The following is a 19693-nucleotide window of genomic DNA, read 5'->3' on the forward strand; positions in this document are numbered from 1 at the left end:
CGAGGTATGGCACAGAATAAAAGAGAGAGCCACGAGGAATGGCACAGAATAAAAGAGAGAGAGCCACGAGGTATGGCACAGAATAAAAGAGAGCCACAGAATAAAAGAGAGGGGCATTTGCCAAGAGTTGCTCATCTTATCCCCATTAAATTCACAGAGGAGCCCAATTTCCCAGCATGCAATGATCCTTCTATTACCTTCTCCTTCTCAATGAGAGATGGTATGAAGCTTCGTTTATCAGCTGGACGGTTGGTCACAGGATGGATCATGGTCTCATGGGTGAAGAAATCCACAGCCGGCTTAAAAAAAGAAAACGGGTAAGGACATGACCCACAAAAATCCCGACAGTAAAAGCGTAATAATAAGATCAGACCAGAAATAACAAGGAAAGAATGAAGTTTCTCCAATAACAGATGATTTAAGTAAGCTCTACTTTTAATACAAGATGTACAAGCGCATCTCAAGCCCCATTTGTGCCCCTGCAGGTACTTACCTCGTACGGGTTGTAATTTAAATCTCCAAATTTTCCCTGTTGTAGCCGTTCCACTAGGTCAACCTGTTCGTCTGTCAGTTTAATATCCCGACCAGTCTTCTTATCGTGGACAGTCCGCCTGAGGACAAAGACGCAAGGTTAACTGAATGCCACTGGTGGCTCCTCCAGATAATTAGTATCAATTATTTTGGAAAAATACTACAGACTTCCTGCTTCAACTGCTACTAAATTGGATGTGTGAAGTCACAGAGACCTAGTGAAGGAGCATGATCTCCTCAACATCAAAGCGATGGTGGTTGATACACACACACACACCCCATGCATTCTACATGGGAAAAGGAGGCGAACGCAAGAGAATATGTTGTGGAATAAAAGATAGGAAAGAAACCGAAACTGCTTGGTTGTGGGGAGAGAAGAATGAGAAGTTGAACTGGGAAATGCTCACTATAGGCCAAGCATAGAACCACCGATACAACACACTCAACGACACCACCGATACAACACACTCAACGACACCACCGATACAACACACTCAACGACACCACCGATACAACAGACTCAACGACACCACCGATACAACAGACTCAACGACACCACCGATACAACAGACTCAACGACACCACTGATACAATAAATACAATGACACACATCCCCACACAATACAGCCAAAGCTCACCAGTAATCTGGGTTCTCCATTTTATCCAGGAAATCTTCCAACTGGTCTTTACTTCGCAAGGGCTTGAATATTTTACGTCCATCCAAGTCGTACCCAATGTGCGGGAAATCCTGGTACCATTCCATGGGGATATTGCCCACCGTGTTTCGAATGTCCTGCAGAAAAAAGGTAGATATTATATTAACGCAGGGGTACAAGGAGAGCAAGCGTTAAGTTTATACCCACTAACAACTCAAAGTAGTGTCTGCTCGCACAGAGGGCACTGAGCGATACCCGGCAAACATTTACGGATAACATTACCAGAAAATCCTTATATCAAAGGATGTCTTATGGCACAGAATCGTTTTCTGACCCTTTACAGTGATGGACTAATAATGTACAATGGGTTAAAGCAAACATTTTTGCGTGTTGAATTTTCAGCAAGGTGACATGTCCACTAGCGTAGGCAGGAGATAATCCCATCCTGTCGTGTCCGTGTTGCACCAGTAAAAAAATAAATAAAATTAAACAAATCATCAATTTGATAAAGTATCCCTTCTACTGTGGTACTATGTACAGCACTGTCCCTTTATCCCATTAAACCCGTTACTGTCATTAGGTCACTCTATACAGCACTGTCCCTTTATCCCATTAAACCTGTCACTGTCATTAGGTCACTATATACAGCACTGTCCCTTTATCCCATTAAACCTGTCACTGTCATTAGGTCACTATATACAGCACTGTCCCTTTATCCCATTAAACCGGTCACTGTCATTAGGTCACTATATACAGCACTGTCCCTTTATCCCATTAAACCTGTTACTGTCATTAGGTCACTATATACAGCACTGTCCCTTTATCCCATTAAACCTGTCACTGTCATTAGGTCACTATATACAGCACTGTCCCTTTATCCCATTAAACCTGTTACTGTCATTAGGTCACTATATACAGCACTGTCCCTTTATCCCATTAAACCGGTCACTGTCATTAGGTCACTATATACAGCACTGTCCCTTTATCCCATTAAACCCATTACTGTCATTAGGTCACTATATACAGCACTGTCCCTGTATCCCATTAAACCTGTCACTGTCATTAGGTCACTATATACAGCACTGTCCCTTTATCCCATTAAACCGGTCACTGTCATTAGGTCACTATATACAGCACTGTCCCTTTATCCCATTAAACCTGTCACTGTCATTAGGTCACTATATACAGCACTGTCCCTTTATCCCATTAAACCTGTCACTGTCATTAGGTCACTATATACAGCACTGTCCCTTTATCCCATTAAACCGGTCACTGTCATTAGGTCACTATATACAGCACTGTCCCTTTATCCCATTAAACCTGTTACTGTCATTAGGTCACTATATACAGCACTGTCCCTTTATCCCATTAAACCTGTCACTGTCATTAGGTCACTATATACAGCACTGTCCCTTTATCCCATTAAACCTGTTACTGTCATTAGGTCACTATATACAGCACTGTCCCTTTATCCCATTAAACCGGTCACTGTCATTAGGTCACTATATACAGCACTGTCCCTTTATCCCATTAAACCTGTCACTGTCATTAGGTCACTATATACAGCACTGTCCCTTTATCCCATTAAACGGGTCACTGTCATTAGGTCACTATATACAGCACTGTCCCTTTATCCCATTAAACCTGTCACTGTCATTAGGTCACTATATACAGCACTGTCCCTTTATCCCATTAAACCTGTTACTGTCATTAGGTCACTATATACAGCACTGTCCCTTTATCCCATTAAACCCATTACTGTCATTAGGTCACTATATACAGCACTGTCCCTTTATCCCATTAAACCGGTCACTGTCATTAGGTCACTATATACAGCACTGTCCCTTTATCCCATTAAACCTGTTACTGTCATTAGGTCACTATATACAGCACTGTCCCTTTATCCCATTAATCCTGTTACTGTCATTAGGTCACTATATACAGCACTGTCCCTTTATCCCATTAAACCTGTTACTGTCATTAGGTCACTATATACAGCACTGTCCCTTTATCCCATTAAACCTGTCACTGTCATTAGGTCACTATATACAGCACTGTCCCTTTATCCCATTAAACCTGTCACTGTCATTAGGTCACTATATACAGCACTGTCCCTTTATCCCATTAAACCTGTCACTGTCATTAGGTCACTATATACAGCACTGTCCCTTTATCCCATTAAACCTGTTACTGTCATTAGGTCACTATATACAGCACTGTCCCTTTATCCCATTAAACCTGTTACTGTCATTAGGTCACTATATACAGCACTGTCCCTTTATCCCATTAAACCTGTCACTGTCATTAGGTCACTATATACAGCATTGTCCCTTTATCCCATTAATCCTGTCACTGTCATTAGGTCACTATATACAGCACTGTCCCTTTATCCCATTAATCCTGTCACTGTCATTAGGTCACTATATACAGCACTGTCCCTTTATCCCATTAAACCTGTTACTGTCATTAGGTCACTATATACAGCACTGTCCCTTTATCCCATTAAACCGGTCACTGTGGTTTACTTTATGGAAGTGTTGAAGAACTAACAGTGGGACTAGATGGGATTTATGGAACATTTAAAGTCTGTATGGAATGATGAATGGTAGAGTTCCTCGCTTAGTGCAGCTACTGTATTACGTGGACTGTCCCCAGCTGATTTATGGCGTTGTATATCACAGTTCACGGCACAGAAGGACGTACAGACAGCGTGTCATTGAAAGATTCACCGCACTAGTGGCTATGGTGACTGATGCCATTTCATCTTCTTAAAGAATCCGTAATATCCTCCCCGATAATGTCATCATGTGAACCAACGTGAACAATGAACAAAGTACAAAGGGCCATGAAAATAAATCTCACTCTAAAAGGCGCAAGGAATATCACCAGATTTCAAGCAGACCAGATACCTCTGGTCCATCAGCTGCCCACACATAGAATAAAGAAATTAATCCCCTACCCAATACTCCCTTCTGAAATGGGCTCAGCCACACCCACCGCGCAGCTCAGAGAGGTCCAGGCCTGGGCAAATCCGTACAGATACCAAGGAAGTGAACCTTCTCCATTATCTTGGCAGCTGAGCGCAGGGAAATTCCTGCCGTTTTCCCCCAACCATTTGAACACTGACAGAAAATAGGAGAACTGCACCCAAAGACTATCTTACCCACTATAACCTCTACAATGATCCATTAATCTTTATTGGTTTCAGTGAAGAGAATGTGCCTTCAAGTACGGTCTCCTTAGTATATAATGTATTCACTACGAAGGCTTTTTTTCTCTGTGCGTTACTCCTATAGATTGGGTTGAAAGTGATGTAATGTAAACGGCTTCCTATATCCCTCAGATGCAGCAAGAGTTAACACTGTGTCTTGTTAAGAAGCACAGGCAAGTCTGGGCTGTTAAATCCCACAGCCGTCTGGGGACACCCTCCCCCTTATCCAGCTTCCGATGGAGACCCCCCCGCCCGTGTCTGCTGCCGGCTGAGGGAGGACCAGACCCAATCTCGTGGGTCACTATAAAAACTCAATCACAGCTGCAGCTCAGGCAGACAGCCGCACTCCGCACGTGCAAGAGAGACAGAGAGAGGGGAGAGGAGAGAGTCACAGAGGACACAGTGACACGAGCAAGTCTAGTCTAAAGAGATCCACCTGACGGATGCACTTATTAACTTTGGGTAGAATAGACAGAACGTTAAAGTGAAGCCTGGGTATCTGACAGACAAAACAAGACACACGCATTGAATATAGTAGTGGTTATAGGTCCCTGCCTTCCAGTGTCTCCAAATCTGGGTGAACTTGTGTCCATCATGTCTTTTGCAATGCTTCGCCATGCACCCCCTGCCCGCTTCCTGTACCCCGAAATCAGCATGCTCTCAGATGATGAGGACAGCAGCAGTGACAGCTCAGGATGTGGTGATAAATCGTTTCATCATCCTGGCAGACCTGGCAAAAGGGGAGAAAAGAAGTGTCCACGACTGCAGCGTGAGCCTAGACAGCGCCACACCGCCAACGCACGCGAGAGAGACCGCACCAACAGCGTTAATAATGCCTTCACAGCGCTACGTACACTTATACCGACTGAGCCAGCAGATCGCAAACTTTCCAAAATCGAGACGCTGAGATTGGCATCCAGTTACATATCGCATTTGGGCAACGTACTTCTTCTGGGCGACACATGCGGAGATGGGCAGCCATGCCATACCAGCACGCCCTACTACCATCATCCCACTACTGCCAGCCCCAAGCACAGGGAGACCGAGCAGGGTCAACCCAAACAGATCTGCACCTTCTGTCTCAGCAACCAGAGAAAGATGGTGAGTAAGAGCAGTACATATCTTGTCTGTAAGCCATTCAACTGGCAATGTGAAGATGCTTTCAGAGATGCAGTGAGAAAGCAAAGAGGTGTACAGATACTAAATGTCAGTCACTGAGCTGGGTCAATGCTAGAGGAACATTATCCAGGCCTATGGGTCACTAATAGGTGTACAGATACTATATGTAAGTCAGTCACTGAGCTGGGTCAATGCTAGAGGAACATTATCCAGGCCTATGGGTAACAGGTGTACAGATACTATTTGTAAGTCAGTCACTGAGCTGGGTCAATGCTAGAGGGACATTAGCCAGGCCTATGGGTCACTAGCAGGTGTACAGATACTATATGTAAGTCAGTCACTGAGCTGGATCAATGCTAGAGGAACATTAGCCAGGCCTATGGGTCACTAGCAGGTGTACAGATACTAAATGTCAGTCACTGAGCTGGGTCAATGCTAGAGGAACATTATCCAGGCCTATGGGTCACTAACAGGTGTACAAATACTATATGTAAGTCAGTCACTGAGCTGGGTCAATGCTAGGGTACGTCCATACTAGAGGAACATTAGCCATGCCTATGGGTCACTAGCAGGTGTACAGATACTATATGTAAGTCAGTCACTGAGCTGGGTCAATGCTAGAGGAACATTAGCCAGGCCTATGGGTCACTAGCAGGTGTACAGATACTATATGTAAGTCAGTCACTGAGCTGGGTCAATGCTAGAGGAACATAAGCCATGCCTATGGGTAACAGGTGTACAGATACTATTTGTAAGTCAGTCACTGAGCTGGGTCAATGCTAGAGGAACATTAGCCAGGCCTATGGGTCACTAACAGGTGTACAGATACTATATGTAAGTCAGTCACTGAGCTGGGTCAATGCTAGGCTACGTCCATACTAGAGGAACATTAGCCAGGCCTATGGGTCACTAACAGGTGTACAGATACTATATGTAAGTCAGTCACTGAGCTGGGTCAATGCTAGAGGAACATAAGCCATGCCTATGGGTAACAGGTGTACAGATACTATTTGTAAGTCAGTCACTGAGCTGGGTCAATGCTAGAGGAACATTAGCCAGGCCTATGGGTCACTAGCAGGTGTACAGATACTATATGTAAGTCAGTCACTGAGCTGGGTCAATGCTAGACTACGTCCATTCTAGAGGAACATTAGCCATGCCTATGGGTAACAGGTGTACAGATACTATATGTAAGTCAGTCACTGAGCTGGGTCAATGCTAGGCTACGTCCATACTAGAGGAACATTAACCAGGCCTATGGGTAACAGGTGTACAGATACTATATGTAAGTCAGTCACTGAGCTGGGTCAATGCTAGGCTACGTCCATACTAGAGGAACATTAGCCATGCCTATGGGTCACTAACAGGTGTACAGATACTATATGTAAGTCAGTCACTGAGCTGGGTCAATGCTAGGCTACGTCCATACTAGAGGAACATTAGCCATGCCTATGGGTCACTAACAGGTGTACAGATACTATATGTAAGGGGCAGAGGGAGCTATAGTTACTAAGAAAAATGTCTTCGCATCTTTCCTCCGCCTGACTTTTCTAGACACGGGGCGAAGCTACCGCCATCAAGAAGTGTGATACCTCCAGCCGTCACCATAGACAGCTGCAGGGAATTGGCTCTATCTATGGAGAAACCAATGGTCTTGCAGGATCTCCATAGACCTCAATGCAGTACTCTTGCACACATGCAAGAGAACAGCAGTGACGTCAGCTCCTGGCAGGGAAATATTAGGAAGGCTATGGGGGTGCCCATAAAGGTCAGGTGCAGCTAAGTAAAACTCACTGTTACCTGCCCCGCTCCCTGCCACCCCCATCAGACCCGTAGCTGCGATGTCACTGCTGGGGCTCTTTGCAAACAATGCAAAGTTCCCAGGCAGGGACAGTTCCACATTAAATAAATCTGTAGGTGCCACAGACAATTATAGGGTGAGGGGTCCTGTAATAGAGCAGTGATAGGTACAGTTATAGGGTGAGGGGTCCTGTAATAGACCTGTGATGGATATAGTTATAGGGTGAGGGGTCCTGCAATAGAGCAGTGATGGGTACAGTTATAGGGTGAGAGGTCCTGTAATAGACCAGCGATAGGTACAGTTATAGAATGAGGGGTCCTGTAATCGAGCAGCGATAGGTACAGTTATAGGGTGAGGGGTCCTGTAATAGAGCAGTGATGGGTACAGTTATAGAATGAGGGGTCCTGTAATAGACCAGCGATAGGTACAGTTATAGAATGAGGGGTCCTGTAATAGACCAGTGATGGGTACAGTTATAGGGTGAGGGGTCCTGTAATAGACCAGCGATAGGTACAGTTATAAGGTGAGGGGGTCCTGTAATAGACCAGTGATGGGTACAGTTATAGGGTGAGGGGTCCTGTAATAGACCAGCGATAGGTACAGTTATAGAATGAGGGGTCCTGTAATCGAGCAGTGATAGGTACAGTTATAGGGTGAGGGGTCCTGTAATCGAGCAGTGATAGGTATAGTTATAAGGTGAGGGGTCCTGTAATAGACCAGTAATAGTTATGGGGTGAGGGGTCCTGTAATAGAGCAGTGATAGGTACAGTTATAGGGTGAGGGGTTCTGTAATAGAGCAGTGATGGGTACAGTTAAAGGGTCAGAGGTCCTGTAATAGAGCAGTGATGGGTACAGTTAAAGGGTACCGACACAGGGTGAGGGGTCCTGTAATAGAGCAGTGATGGATACCGACACAGGGTCAGGGGTCCAGTAATAGAGCAGCGATGGGTACTGACAGGGTGAGGGGTCCTGTAATAGAGCAGCGATGGGTACTGACACAGGGTGAGGGGTCCTGTAATAGAGGGGTCCTGTAATAGAGCAGCGATGGGTACTGACAGGGTGAGGGGTCCTGTAATAGAGCAGTGATGGATACTGACACAGGGTCTGGGGTCCTGTAATAGAGCAGTGATGGGTACCGACAGAGGATGAGGGGTCCTGTAATAGAGCAGCGATGGGTACTGACACAGGGTGAGGGGTCCTGTAATAGAGCAGCGATGGGTACTGACAGGGTAAGGGGTCCTGTAATAGAGCAGCGATGGGTACCGACAGAGGATGAGGGGTCCTGTAATAGAGCAGCGATGGGTACTGACACAGGGTGAGGGGTCCTGTAATAGAGCAGCGATGGGTACTGACAGGGTGAGGGGTCCTGTAATAGAGCAGCGATGGATACTGACACAGGGTCTGGGGTCCTGTAATAGAGCAGCGATGGGTACTGACAGGGTGAGGGGTCCTGTAATAGAGGGGTCCTGTAATAGAGCAGCGATGGGTACTGACAGGGTCTGGGGTCCTGTAATAGAGCAGCGATGGGTACCGACAGAGGATGAGGGGTCCTGTAATAGAGCAGCGATGGGTACTGACAGGGTGAGGGGTCCTGTAATAGAGCAGCGATGGATACTGACACAGGGTCAGGGGTCCTGTAATAGAGCAGCGATGGATACTGACACAGGGTCAGGGGTCCTGTAATAGAGCAGCGATGGGTACTGACAGGGTGAGGGGTCCTGTAATAGAGCGTCGATGGGTACTGACACAGGGTGAGGGGTCCTGTAATAGAGCAGCGATGGATACTGACACAGGGTCAGGGGTCCTGTAATACAGCGTCGATGGGTACTGACACAGGGTGAGGGGTCCTGTAATAGAGCAGCGATGGATACTGACACAGGGTCAGGGGTCCTGTAATAGAGCGTCGATGGGCACTGACACAGGGTGAGGGGTCCTGTAATAGAGCGTCGATGGGTACTGACACAGGGTGAGGGGTCCTGTAATAGAGCAGCGATGGGTACTGACACAGGGTGAGGGGTCCTGTAATAGAGCAGCGATGGATACTGACACAGGGTCAGGGGTCCTGTAATAGAGCGTCGATGGGCACTGACACAGGGTGAGGGGTCCTGTAATAGAGCAGCGATGGGTACTGACACAGGGTGAGGGGTCCTGTAATAGAGCAGCGATGGATACTGACACAGGGTCAGGGGTCCTGTAATAGAGCATCGATGGGTACTGACACAGGGTGAGGGGTCCTGTAATAGAGCAGCGATGGATACTGACACAGGGTCAGGGGTCCTGTAATAGAGCGTCGATGGGCACTGACACAGGGTGAGGGGTCCTGTAATAGAGCAGCGATGGGTACTGACACAGGGTGAGGGGTCCTGTAATAGAGCAGCGATGGATACTGACACAGGGTCAGGGGTCCTGTAATAGAGCAGCAACCTGCATTAGATGGACAGGACTCCCAGGGAGGTATACGGTAAGGATATCACTCCCTGTTTATAGATTCAGGTTGGGAATTAGAAGCAGCTCAGACTGTGTACATACATTGATAAGGAAGTCTTTCTGACACCAGGGGGCGTGGCGAAGGAGGCGGGCTTATGGTGCAGCATTCTGCAAAAACGCTAAAAATCTGAGAATGCAAAAAAATATAGCATAGTAATAAGGCTACAATCTATCAAATGCATTAAAGATATATTAGTGCCCGAGTGTCTCTTTAAAGAGTAATTATTTGAAAATGCATGGTGCACAAAGCCCCCTCTGTGGGACAGCCGGTCAGACTGCATTATATCTATTTTATCATATGTTGGCGTGGGCTGGTTTCACTATTTAGGGATCCACACATTGGCTTGTTCTGAACCCTCATTATATGCCATTCCCAGAATGTATTAGAGGAAAGCACCACAGAGCTTGAGGGAGGCAAGTAACCCAACGCTCTACATCACAAGAGAAAAATAACATCACACCTGGTGGGGGGCTGCTTGGACAAGTGTGTGCGATTATTGATCCCAGATGTGTACATGCTTGGCCCATCAAGGAGAGATCAATTTGGGATTCACAGACAGGTTTATCTGAGCAAATACAACATGACAGACAACAGTAACCAGCAGAGCAAGGAAAGACACCAAACGGCAGTGAATAGGTGTTATTTTAATTGTCTGATGCCTTATATTCCAAATCTCACCTTGTAGCCACGCAGTCTATGATGGCCGAGACGGCCTCCCACCGCTGGCGCTGTAGTTACAATTTAAAAGGCAGGATAACAAGCAGACAGCATGGTGTCTGCATCCAATAATCTGGGATCCTACTGTCCACAGTCTGCGATTGCAGGCCACAGACATAGTTAAATCCAAACCTACCTTCCCGCAGGTAGGAGGCCGTCCTGACATCTAACCAACATTCTCAATCAGACTTTGTGCCACAGACCTACCTTCCCGGAGGTAGGATGCCGTCCTGACATCCAACCAACATTCTCAATCAGAACTGTGTGCATTTCACATATATCATCTATGAATGGCGCATGCTAATACAACACATTAGTTGACACGTAACATGTTCATTTTAACCAAAACCAAGAGAAAATATTTAAAACAAAACATTGCTTCAAACTCATCTTCTCTTGAAATATGTAACAGTAGAGAGATGTTATACTTGTTGCAGGACAAATATCATTGCTTAAAATTTCCTACATACCAGCAAAGCCTTAAAAGTTACTAGCCGCTTCTAGCTGGAGAGTCTACGGCACACTTATCAGGGATGAATTACTACTAGATTTTCACTTGCCAATAGCCAGCAGTAAGTGGAGATTTGTTTAGCCCTACGTATATGTTTAACTGAAGATTATAGCGTATGACTGCTTGTTAATGTGAGGGCAAGCGGTGATCAGTCAATGACTCAAAATTTAAACACAACTAAACCGCGCTATGTAGGCTACAGAGAGAGACGCACTACTACAAAAATACTGAATAAAGAATTTCTGAAACCCCGACAATAATTTCAATCATGGAGCTCTGTGCCAGCACGCGTACCCAGCAGTAAGGCAACAAGTTATCGGTCCGCGTCCCTTTACCAGACAGGAAATATTTGGGTTATTCCCTCAACTCTAAATGTTTGTGAATTAAATCCAAATGGAAAAGCAGATATGAAAAAGTGTGTATACATGTACCGGTATGTATTTTTATATTATTTTTATTTTTTAAACAGACTTTTTATAATTACAGTAGCTCCCAATAAAAGTACATTTTACTGCCCCGGACATTCCCACTAGATCTCAGTCAGTGGGGTCTTCCCTCGAAACTGACAGATTTCATTTAAACAGGAGTTTTTTTCATTAAAGATAATTTTCCATCTCAGCTTTCAAACATCTTGGAAAACCATCTTCTGTCTCCATGGAATTCTTACAATAAACAGCTGAACGAAAGCTCGAAAACAGCATGGATTGCAGCGGCTATATAGCCCAACACACAGCGCCGAAATAAATAGCCCAACACACAGCGCCGAAATAAATAGCCCAACACACAGCGCCGAAATAAATAGCCCAACACACAGCGCCGAAATAAATAGCCCAACACACAGCGCCGAAATAAATAGCCCAACACACAGCGCCGAAATAAATAGCCCAACACACAGCGCCGAAATAAATAGCCCAACACACAGCGCCGAAATAAATAGCCCAACACACAGCGCCGAAATAAATAGCCAGTCTCATGTACACAATAAATAATCCAATAGACACACTGTACAGCGACACAATAAATGATCCAATAGACACACGGTACAGCGACACAATAAATCATCCAATAGACACACAGTACAGCGACACAATAAATCATCCAATAGACACACGGTACAGCGACACAATAAATAATCCAATAGACACACGGTACAGCGACACAATAAATAATCCAATAGACACACAGTACAGCGACACAATAAATAATCCAATAGACACACGGTACAGCGACACAATAAATGATCCAATAGACACACGGTACAGCGACACAATAAATCATCCAATAGACACACGGTACAGCGACACAATAAATAATCCAATAGACACACGGTACAGCGACACAATAAATCATCCAAAAGACACACGGTACAGCGACACAATAAATCATCCAATAGACACACGGTACAGCGACACAATAAATGATCCAATAGACACACGGTACAGCGACACAATAAATGATCCAATAGACACACGGTACAGCGACACAATAAATAATCCAATAGACAGAAGTATATTCTAACGCAGACCTGCTTAAAGAGACACATAACACCAAAACCACTTCATCTGAATGTTTTATTTAAAGTTATGAATATAATAATAAACCAAACAATGATAATAATAATATCAATAGACCATCGCATGTTGTTTGGCATCAGCATGACCAGCAGGTTGGTGTGAAACGCAGCTAATAGCAGCTTTTAATGGAATTAATGAATAATTACAAAAAGCATCGCGGCTATCAGAAAGATAACCAAACTATGCACATTGTGTTAGCTGGAGGACCCATTCATTGACTGGTAGTGTTTTTATATTAGAAAATTAATTCTTCATAACTTTTTAACTAGTTTCCACCCGGTGAGGGACTCGCACGGTATAACGTCTATGGTGGTCTGTTGTTCAGGAGTCTATCGATATGGTGTTACCTGTTCTACGCACGGAGGGTAAAATACCTGAACTAGCAGCAGGCTCGCTGGCACGAAGGAATGACATTCATTAGGAAAGGGCTATACGCATCTCCCAGCCTGCACCTCATCACAGAGAGGGCAGCAAGTGCCATAGGAAGATTGGTGGCCCCAGTCTGAATATTCTGTAATTGTAACAGGTCACACTGAGCACCATAACCACTACAGACAATTGTATTTGCACAGTTCAGGTTAATAGCCCCTCAATGGTTTTTTTCAGACAACCCCCAGAAAATTAGGATTTGCTCTATTTCTCACTGAATTTAATCAGAGCTGGGAGTGAATTTATCTGGTGTAACCGGTTAAGGAGGGCAATTATTGGGTCGCTCTGCCCTATCTATAGTAGCATGCTGTGTACATCAGGCTGTATTAAGAGGATTTGGATTTTACTGTCTTCGTGGATGGCCTGTGCAGATTATATTACAGAATGACAACACATATCACCTCATTGCTTCTGGGGAGAGAAAGAGAAACTCAATTCTTACAAAATTAATCTCATTAATAGGTAGTATTGCATCAGTTTTACTGAGGACCTAAGTGAGGTAGAAAGGGAAGGAAGGAGGACCTCACCGAGGTAGGAAGGAAAGGAAGGAGGAGCTAACCAAGGTAGGAAGGAGGAGCTAACCAAGATGGGAAGGGAAGGAAGAAGGAGCTAATCAAGATAGGAAGGGAAGGAAGAAGGAGCTAATCAAGATAGGAAGGGAAGGAGGGAGGAGCTAACCAAGGTAGAAAGGGAAGGAAAGAGGAGTTAACCAAGGTAGGAAGAGAAGGAAAAAGGAGCTAACCAAGATCGGAAGGGAAGGAAGGAGGAGCTAACCGAGGTAGGAAGGGAATGAAGGATGAGCTAACCGAGGTAGGAAGGGAATGAAGGATGAGCTAACCGAGGTAGGAAGGGAAGGAAGGATGAGCTAACCAAGGTAGGAAGAGAAGGAAAAAGGAGCTAACCAAGATCGGAAGGGAAGGAAGGAGGAGCTAACCGAGGTAGGAAGGGAATGAAGGATGAGCTAACCGAGGTAGGAAGGGAAGGAAGGATGAGCTAACCGAGGTAGGAAGGGAAGGAAGGATGAGCTAACCGAGGTAGGAAGGGAAGGAAGGATGAGCTAACCGAGGTAGGAAGGGAGGGAAGGAAGGAGGAATTAACCGAGGTAGGAAGGGAAGGAAGGAGGAATTAACCGAGGTATGAAGGGTAGGAGGGATGAGCTAACCAAGGTAGGAAGGTAAGGAAGGAGGAGCTAACCAAGGTAGGAAGGGAAGGAAGGAGGAGCTAACCAAGGTAGGAAGGGAAGGAAGGAGGAGCTAACCAAGGTAGGAAGGGAAGGAAGGAGGAGCTAACCAAGGTAGGAAGGAGAGGAAGGAGGAGCTAACCAAGGTAGGAAGGAGAGGAAGGAGCAGCTAACCAAGGTAGGAAGGGAAGGAAGACCTCATAAAGGTTAAAAGGGAAGGAATGAGGAGCTAACCGAGGTAGGAAGGAAAGGAAGGAGGACCTAATCAAAGTAGGAAGGAAAGGAGGGAGGACCTAATCAAAGTAGGAAGGGAAGGAGGGAGGCCCTCACTGCTGTATTGACACCTTTTAATTATGATCTCTGTTTTAATAGAGGCTATAAAAGTGTAAAATGCATTATTTCTATTCTCCTAAACACTGAGATGAAAGATGTTCTGTGGATATACTGTATACACAAATAGTATTCTTTATTTCCTTAGGGCAAAGATCGGGAAAGGAAAACTACAATCAGAACATAGGGGCAACTATCAGAGGAATTGAAAGCCCCTCAGGGAGTACCTCTCAAAACTCAGGCCAAAGAACGATTTATCAGAACTCCAACTCCTGCTGTGGATCAGACTTTCCAGCCGACCGGAGAGCACAAGGAGAGAGGGAGAGTATCATTTTGCTGCAACGCACAGGAATTGTGGTCTTACGGGCCCCAGCCTGAGAGAGGGTGAGCAGAATACGGCCCCCTCTTACTGAAGGACAAGAGCGGGGGACAGGGACAAGAGCATGCACGGCCGTGGCAAGCAAGCTAACCTGTGCACAATGAGAAGACAGAGTCTCTGTATGGAAAGACCAGGCGGAAAAGAAAAAAATATCTATCAGATTTCAGGGAAAATTAATCCCATGTTTTTAAAGTAACTTGTTTTTGAGAGACTGAAAATACAATAAGAAAGTTTATAATAAAAAAAAAAAAATGAAAATTTAAAACATGAATAAGTAATAAAAAATGATTTTATTTCCAATAATGTGACTGGTTCCTTATCTTTCCAGGGTCACGATTGTAGCAAATATGGAACAAAGAAGGGATTTGTCAAACATTTTATCCACGTTTATGGCAGGACGTTTTATTCCATTTTTGGTTTTTAAGGATTCTAAATTTCTATTAAACCTGAGATTAGAAGCAAATAAATCCCGAAAGGAAAGTACGGTATCTTGGGAGGGAATCCATGGTATGCCAGAGTATCTTAATGATGGGAATCAAGACCCCCAACAAGTCCAAGCCCCCAACTGGCCAAGACACAAGGCATGGCTCTACATAGCACCCATAGCCAAGCCCCAAACTGGCCAAGACACAAGGCATGGCTCTCCATAGCACCCATAGCCAAGCCCCCAACGGGCCAAGACACAAGGCATGGCTCTCCATAGCACCCATAGCCAAGCCCCCAACGGGCCAAGACACAAGGCATGGCTCTCCATAGCACCCATAGCCAAGCCCCCAACTAGCCAAGACACAAGGCATGGCTCTCTATAGCACCCATAGCCAAGCCCCCAACTGGCCAAGACACAAGGCATGGCTCTCCATAGCACCCATAGCCAAGCCCCCAACTGGCCAAGACACAAGGCATGGCTCTCCATACCACCCATAGCCAAGCCCTAAAACCCACCCGGTGCGTGCCAGACAGCTGGATGGCTGAGGGTGTGAGTGACTCCTGCTCTTCCCCTGGGTATCGGAAGTGAGATCATTTAACACTGCTCACTGGTTGATAAATGATGGATTACTTCACGCGGGGGGTCGATTCTGATATGGAAGGGGTTATATGAACATACAGGGAACCACATGTACATCCAAATTATTACAGTATATTACAGTAAATGGAACAGAGATCACGCTAAGAAAATTCGGGTATAGCACATCCTTAGATGTAATGGGTTAAAGAGACAGCACACGTTAAATACTTGGCATGACAGCCTGGGATGGAACACAGGACGGGAAACGGTTAATATTGAGTAGACAGGAATGTCCTAGTGTCTGAGGGATGCAGAGTTTAACACTGCGGGCCCGTGGCTCAGGAGATTCACTCACATTCAGTGGCTCTGGATGTAGGAAAAATATCCCTCAGATCCGCTGGGATTTGGCAGGTTCTGAGCCATTCCACCCAAAATGCTGGAAGATTAACCCCCTGCACGTCTCGGCCCAAAACTATTAACCCCCTGCACGTCTCGGCCCAAAACTATTAACCCCCTGCACGTCTCGGCCCAAAACTATTAACCCCCTGCACGTCTCGGCCCAAAACTATTAACCCCCTGCACGTCTCGGCCCAAAACTATTAACCCCCTGCACGTCTCGGCCCAAAACTATTAACCCCCTGCACGTCTCGGCCCAAAACTATTAACCCCCTGCACGTCTCGGCCCAAAACTATTAACCCCCTGCACGTCTCGGCCCAAAACTATTAACCCCCTGCACGTCTCGGCCCAAAACTATTAACCCCCTGCACGTCTCGGCCCAAAACTATTAACCCCCTGCACGTCTCGGCCCAAAACTATTAACCCCCTGCACGTCTCGGCCCAAAACTATTAACCCCCTGCACGTCTCGGCCCAAAACTATTAACCCCCTGCACGTCTCGGCCCAAAACTATTAACCCCCTGCACGTCTCGGCCCAAAACTATTAACCCCCTGCACGTCTCGGCCCAAAACTATTAACCCCCTGCACGTCTCGGCCCAAAACTATTAACCCCCTGCACGTCTCGGCCCAAAACTATTAACCCCCTGCACGTCTCGGCCCAAAACTATTAACCCCCTGCACGTCTCGGCCCAAAACTATTAACCCCCTGCACGTCTCGGCCCAAAACTATTAACTCCAGAAGGATACAATTTTCCAAAAACTAATTGTAACAGACAGAAGGAGCTATGGGACACGGAGTCTGTCCCTCCCACTGCAGGGTGACACAGACAGAAGGAGCTATGGGACACGGAGTCTGTCCCTCCCACTGCAGGGTGACACAGACAGAAGGAGCTATGGGACACAGTATGTCCCTCACAAAGCAGGGTGATACAGACGGAAGAGGGACACAGGGTTCTGGCACATGGTGTGACACCTGCCTATAGCCAGTGATGGTTGCTGTATGCACAGCTATCACAGGCCCTGTATTAGTCAATGTGATTCCCCCCATTCTTTAAACGGCTCCAGCTGTGGATGCAGAGGTAAGGGGGGGCCGGGGGATCCCCTGTGCCTGTCTGCGGTGGGAGGAAGCCAACTCACCTCTGGAATACTTCACTCTCTCCTCATCTTCCCCCCACCCCCAGGGGACAATAACCTCCCCCAATCCTTCCTGAGCCTCAGGATCATTTTACAAGAAGCCGATTCCCCCCCCCCCCCCCCACCCCCAAGCCCCAATAACTAGACTACCTCCCCCGCTGCAGGTGACTCCTTAACCACTTCACTGCTTGGAAAAATAAGCTTGCTAGTGTTACATTCTTTTAGAGAGTAGGCAGACAGGATAATTGGTTACGCTGTCACATTAACCAATACTAACGGGCCCGGTGACATTACTCTGTAATATTAACCAATAATAACCGGCCCGGTGACATTACTCTGTAATATTAACCAATAATAACCGGCCCGGTGACATTACGCTGTAATATTAACCAATAATAACCGGCCCGGTGACATTACTCTGTAATATTAACCAATGATAACCGGCCCGGTGACATTACACTGTAATATTAACCAATAATAACCGGCCCAGTGACATTACTCTGTAATATTAACCAATGATAACCGGCCCGGTGACATTACACTCTAATATTAACCAATAATAACCGACTTGGTGACATTATTCTGTAATATTAACCAATAATAACAACCGGCCCCGTTACATTACTCTGTAATATTAACCAATAATAACCGGCCCGGTGACATTACTCTGTAATATTAACCAATAATAGCCGGCCCGGTGACATTACGCTGTAATATTAACCAATAACAACCGGCCCGGTGACATTACGCTGTAATATTAACCAATAATAACCGGCCCGGTGACATTACTCTGTAATATTAACCAATGACAACCGGCCCGGTGACATTACGCTGTCACATTAACCAATAATAACTGGCCCGGTTAAATTACTCTGTAATATTAACCAATAATAACCGGCCCGGTGACATTACTCTGTAATATTAACCAATAATAACCGGCCCGGTGACATTACTCTGTAATATTAACCAATAATAACCGGCCCGGTGACATTACACTGTAATATTAACCAATAATAACAACCGGCCCGGTGACATTACTCTGTAATATTAACCAATGATAACCGGCCCGGTGACATTACACTGTAATATTAACCAATAATAACCGACCCCGTTACATTACTCTGTAATATTAACCAATAACAACCGGCCCTGTTACATTACGCTGTCACATTAATCAATAACCGGCCCGGTGACATTACTGTAATATTAACCAATAATAACCGGCCCGGTGACATTACTCTGTAATATTAACCAATGACAACCGGCCCGGTGACATTATGCTGTAATATTAACCAATAACAACCGGCCCTGTTACATTACTCTGTAATATTAACCAATAATAACCGGCCCGGTGAAATTACTCTGTAATATTAACCAATAACAACCGGCCCTGTTACATTACTCTGTAATATTAACCAATAACAACCGGCCCTGTTACATTACTCTGTAATATTAACCAATGATAACCGGCCCGGTGACATTACGCTGTAATATTAACCAATAATAACCGGCCCGGTGACATTACGCTGTAATATTAACCAATAATAACCGGCCCGGTGACATTACGCTGTAATATTAACCAGTAATAACAACCGGCCCTGTTACATTACTCTAATATCAACCAATAATAACCGACTTGGTGACATTATTCTGTAATATTAACCAATAATAACAACCGGCCCCGTTACATTACTCTGTAATATTAACCAATAATAACCGGCCCTGTTACATTACGCTGTCACATTAACCAATAATAACCGTCCCGGTGACAATAATCTGTAATACTAACCAATAATAACCGGCCCGGTGACATTACGCTGTCACATTAACCAATAATAACCGTCCCGGTGACATTACTCTGTAATATTAACCAATAATAACCGGCCCTGTTACATTACGCTGTCACATTAACCAATAATAACCGTCCCGGTGACATTAATCTGTAATACTAACCAATAATAACCGGCCCGGTGACATTACTCTGTAATATTAACCAATAATAACCGGCCCGGTGACATTACTGTAATATTAACCAATAATAACCGTCCCGGTGACATTACTCTGTAATATTAACCAATGACAACCGGCCCGGTGACATTATGCTGTAATATTAACCAATAACAACCGGCCCTGTTACATTACTCTGTAATATTAACCAATAACAACCGGCCCTGTTACATTACTCTGTAATATTAACCAATAACAACCGGCCCTGTTACATTACTCTGTA

General features: G+C 45.3%; 2 protein-coding genes across 2 annotated transcripts in view; one reads left to right on the top strand and one right to left on the bottom strand.

Moving 5' to 3' along the window:
• BOP1 (BOP1 ribosomal biogenesis factor) overlaps positions 1-19693 on the bottom strand; it is a 58545-nt gene that overhangs the window by 11785 nt on the left and 27067 nt on the right. The window contains exons 4-6 of the mRNA XM_063450927.1: positions 1170-1324; positions 494-611; positions 198-299 (exon numbers count right to left, since the gene is read on the bottom strand). Coding sequence (XP_063306997.1) covers positions 198-299; positions 494-611; positions 1170-1324 — 375 coding nt within the window. The remainder of the gene's footprint in view (positions 1-197; positions 300-493; positions 612-1169; positions 1325-19693) is intronic.
• SCX (scleraxis bHLH transcription factor) lies at positions 4750-15057 on the top strand. Its single transcript, XM_063450215.1, has 2 exons — positions 4750-5499; positions 14696-15057. The coding sequence occupies exons 1-2, from the start codon at positions 4993-4995 to the stop codon at positions 14732-14734; spliced, it is 546 nt and encodes a 181-aa protein (XP_063306285.1). The 5' UTR covers positions 4750-4992; the 3' UTR covers positions 14735-15057.

This window comes from Pelobates fuscus, chromosome 4 (genome assembly GCF_036172605.1).
Source record: "Pelobates fuscus isolate aPelFus1 chromosome 4, aPelFus1.pri, whole genome shotgun sequence".
In the NCBI taxonomy this organism is placed as follows: domain Eukaryota; kingdom Metazoa; phylum Chordata; class Amphibia; order Anura; family Pelobatidae; genus Pelobates; species Pelobates fuscus.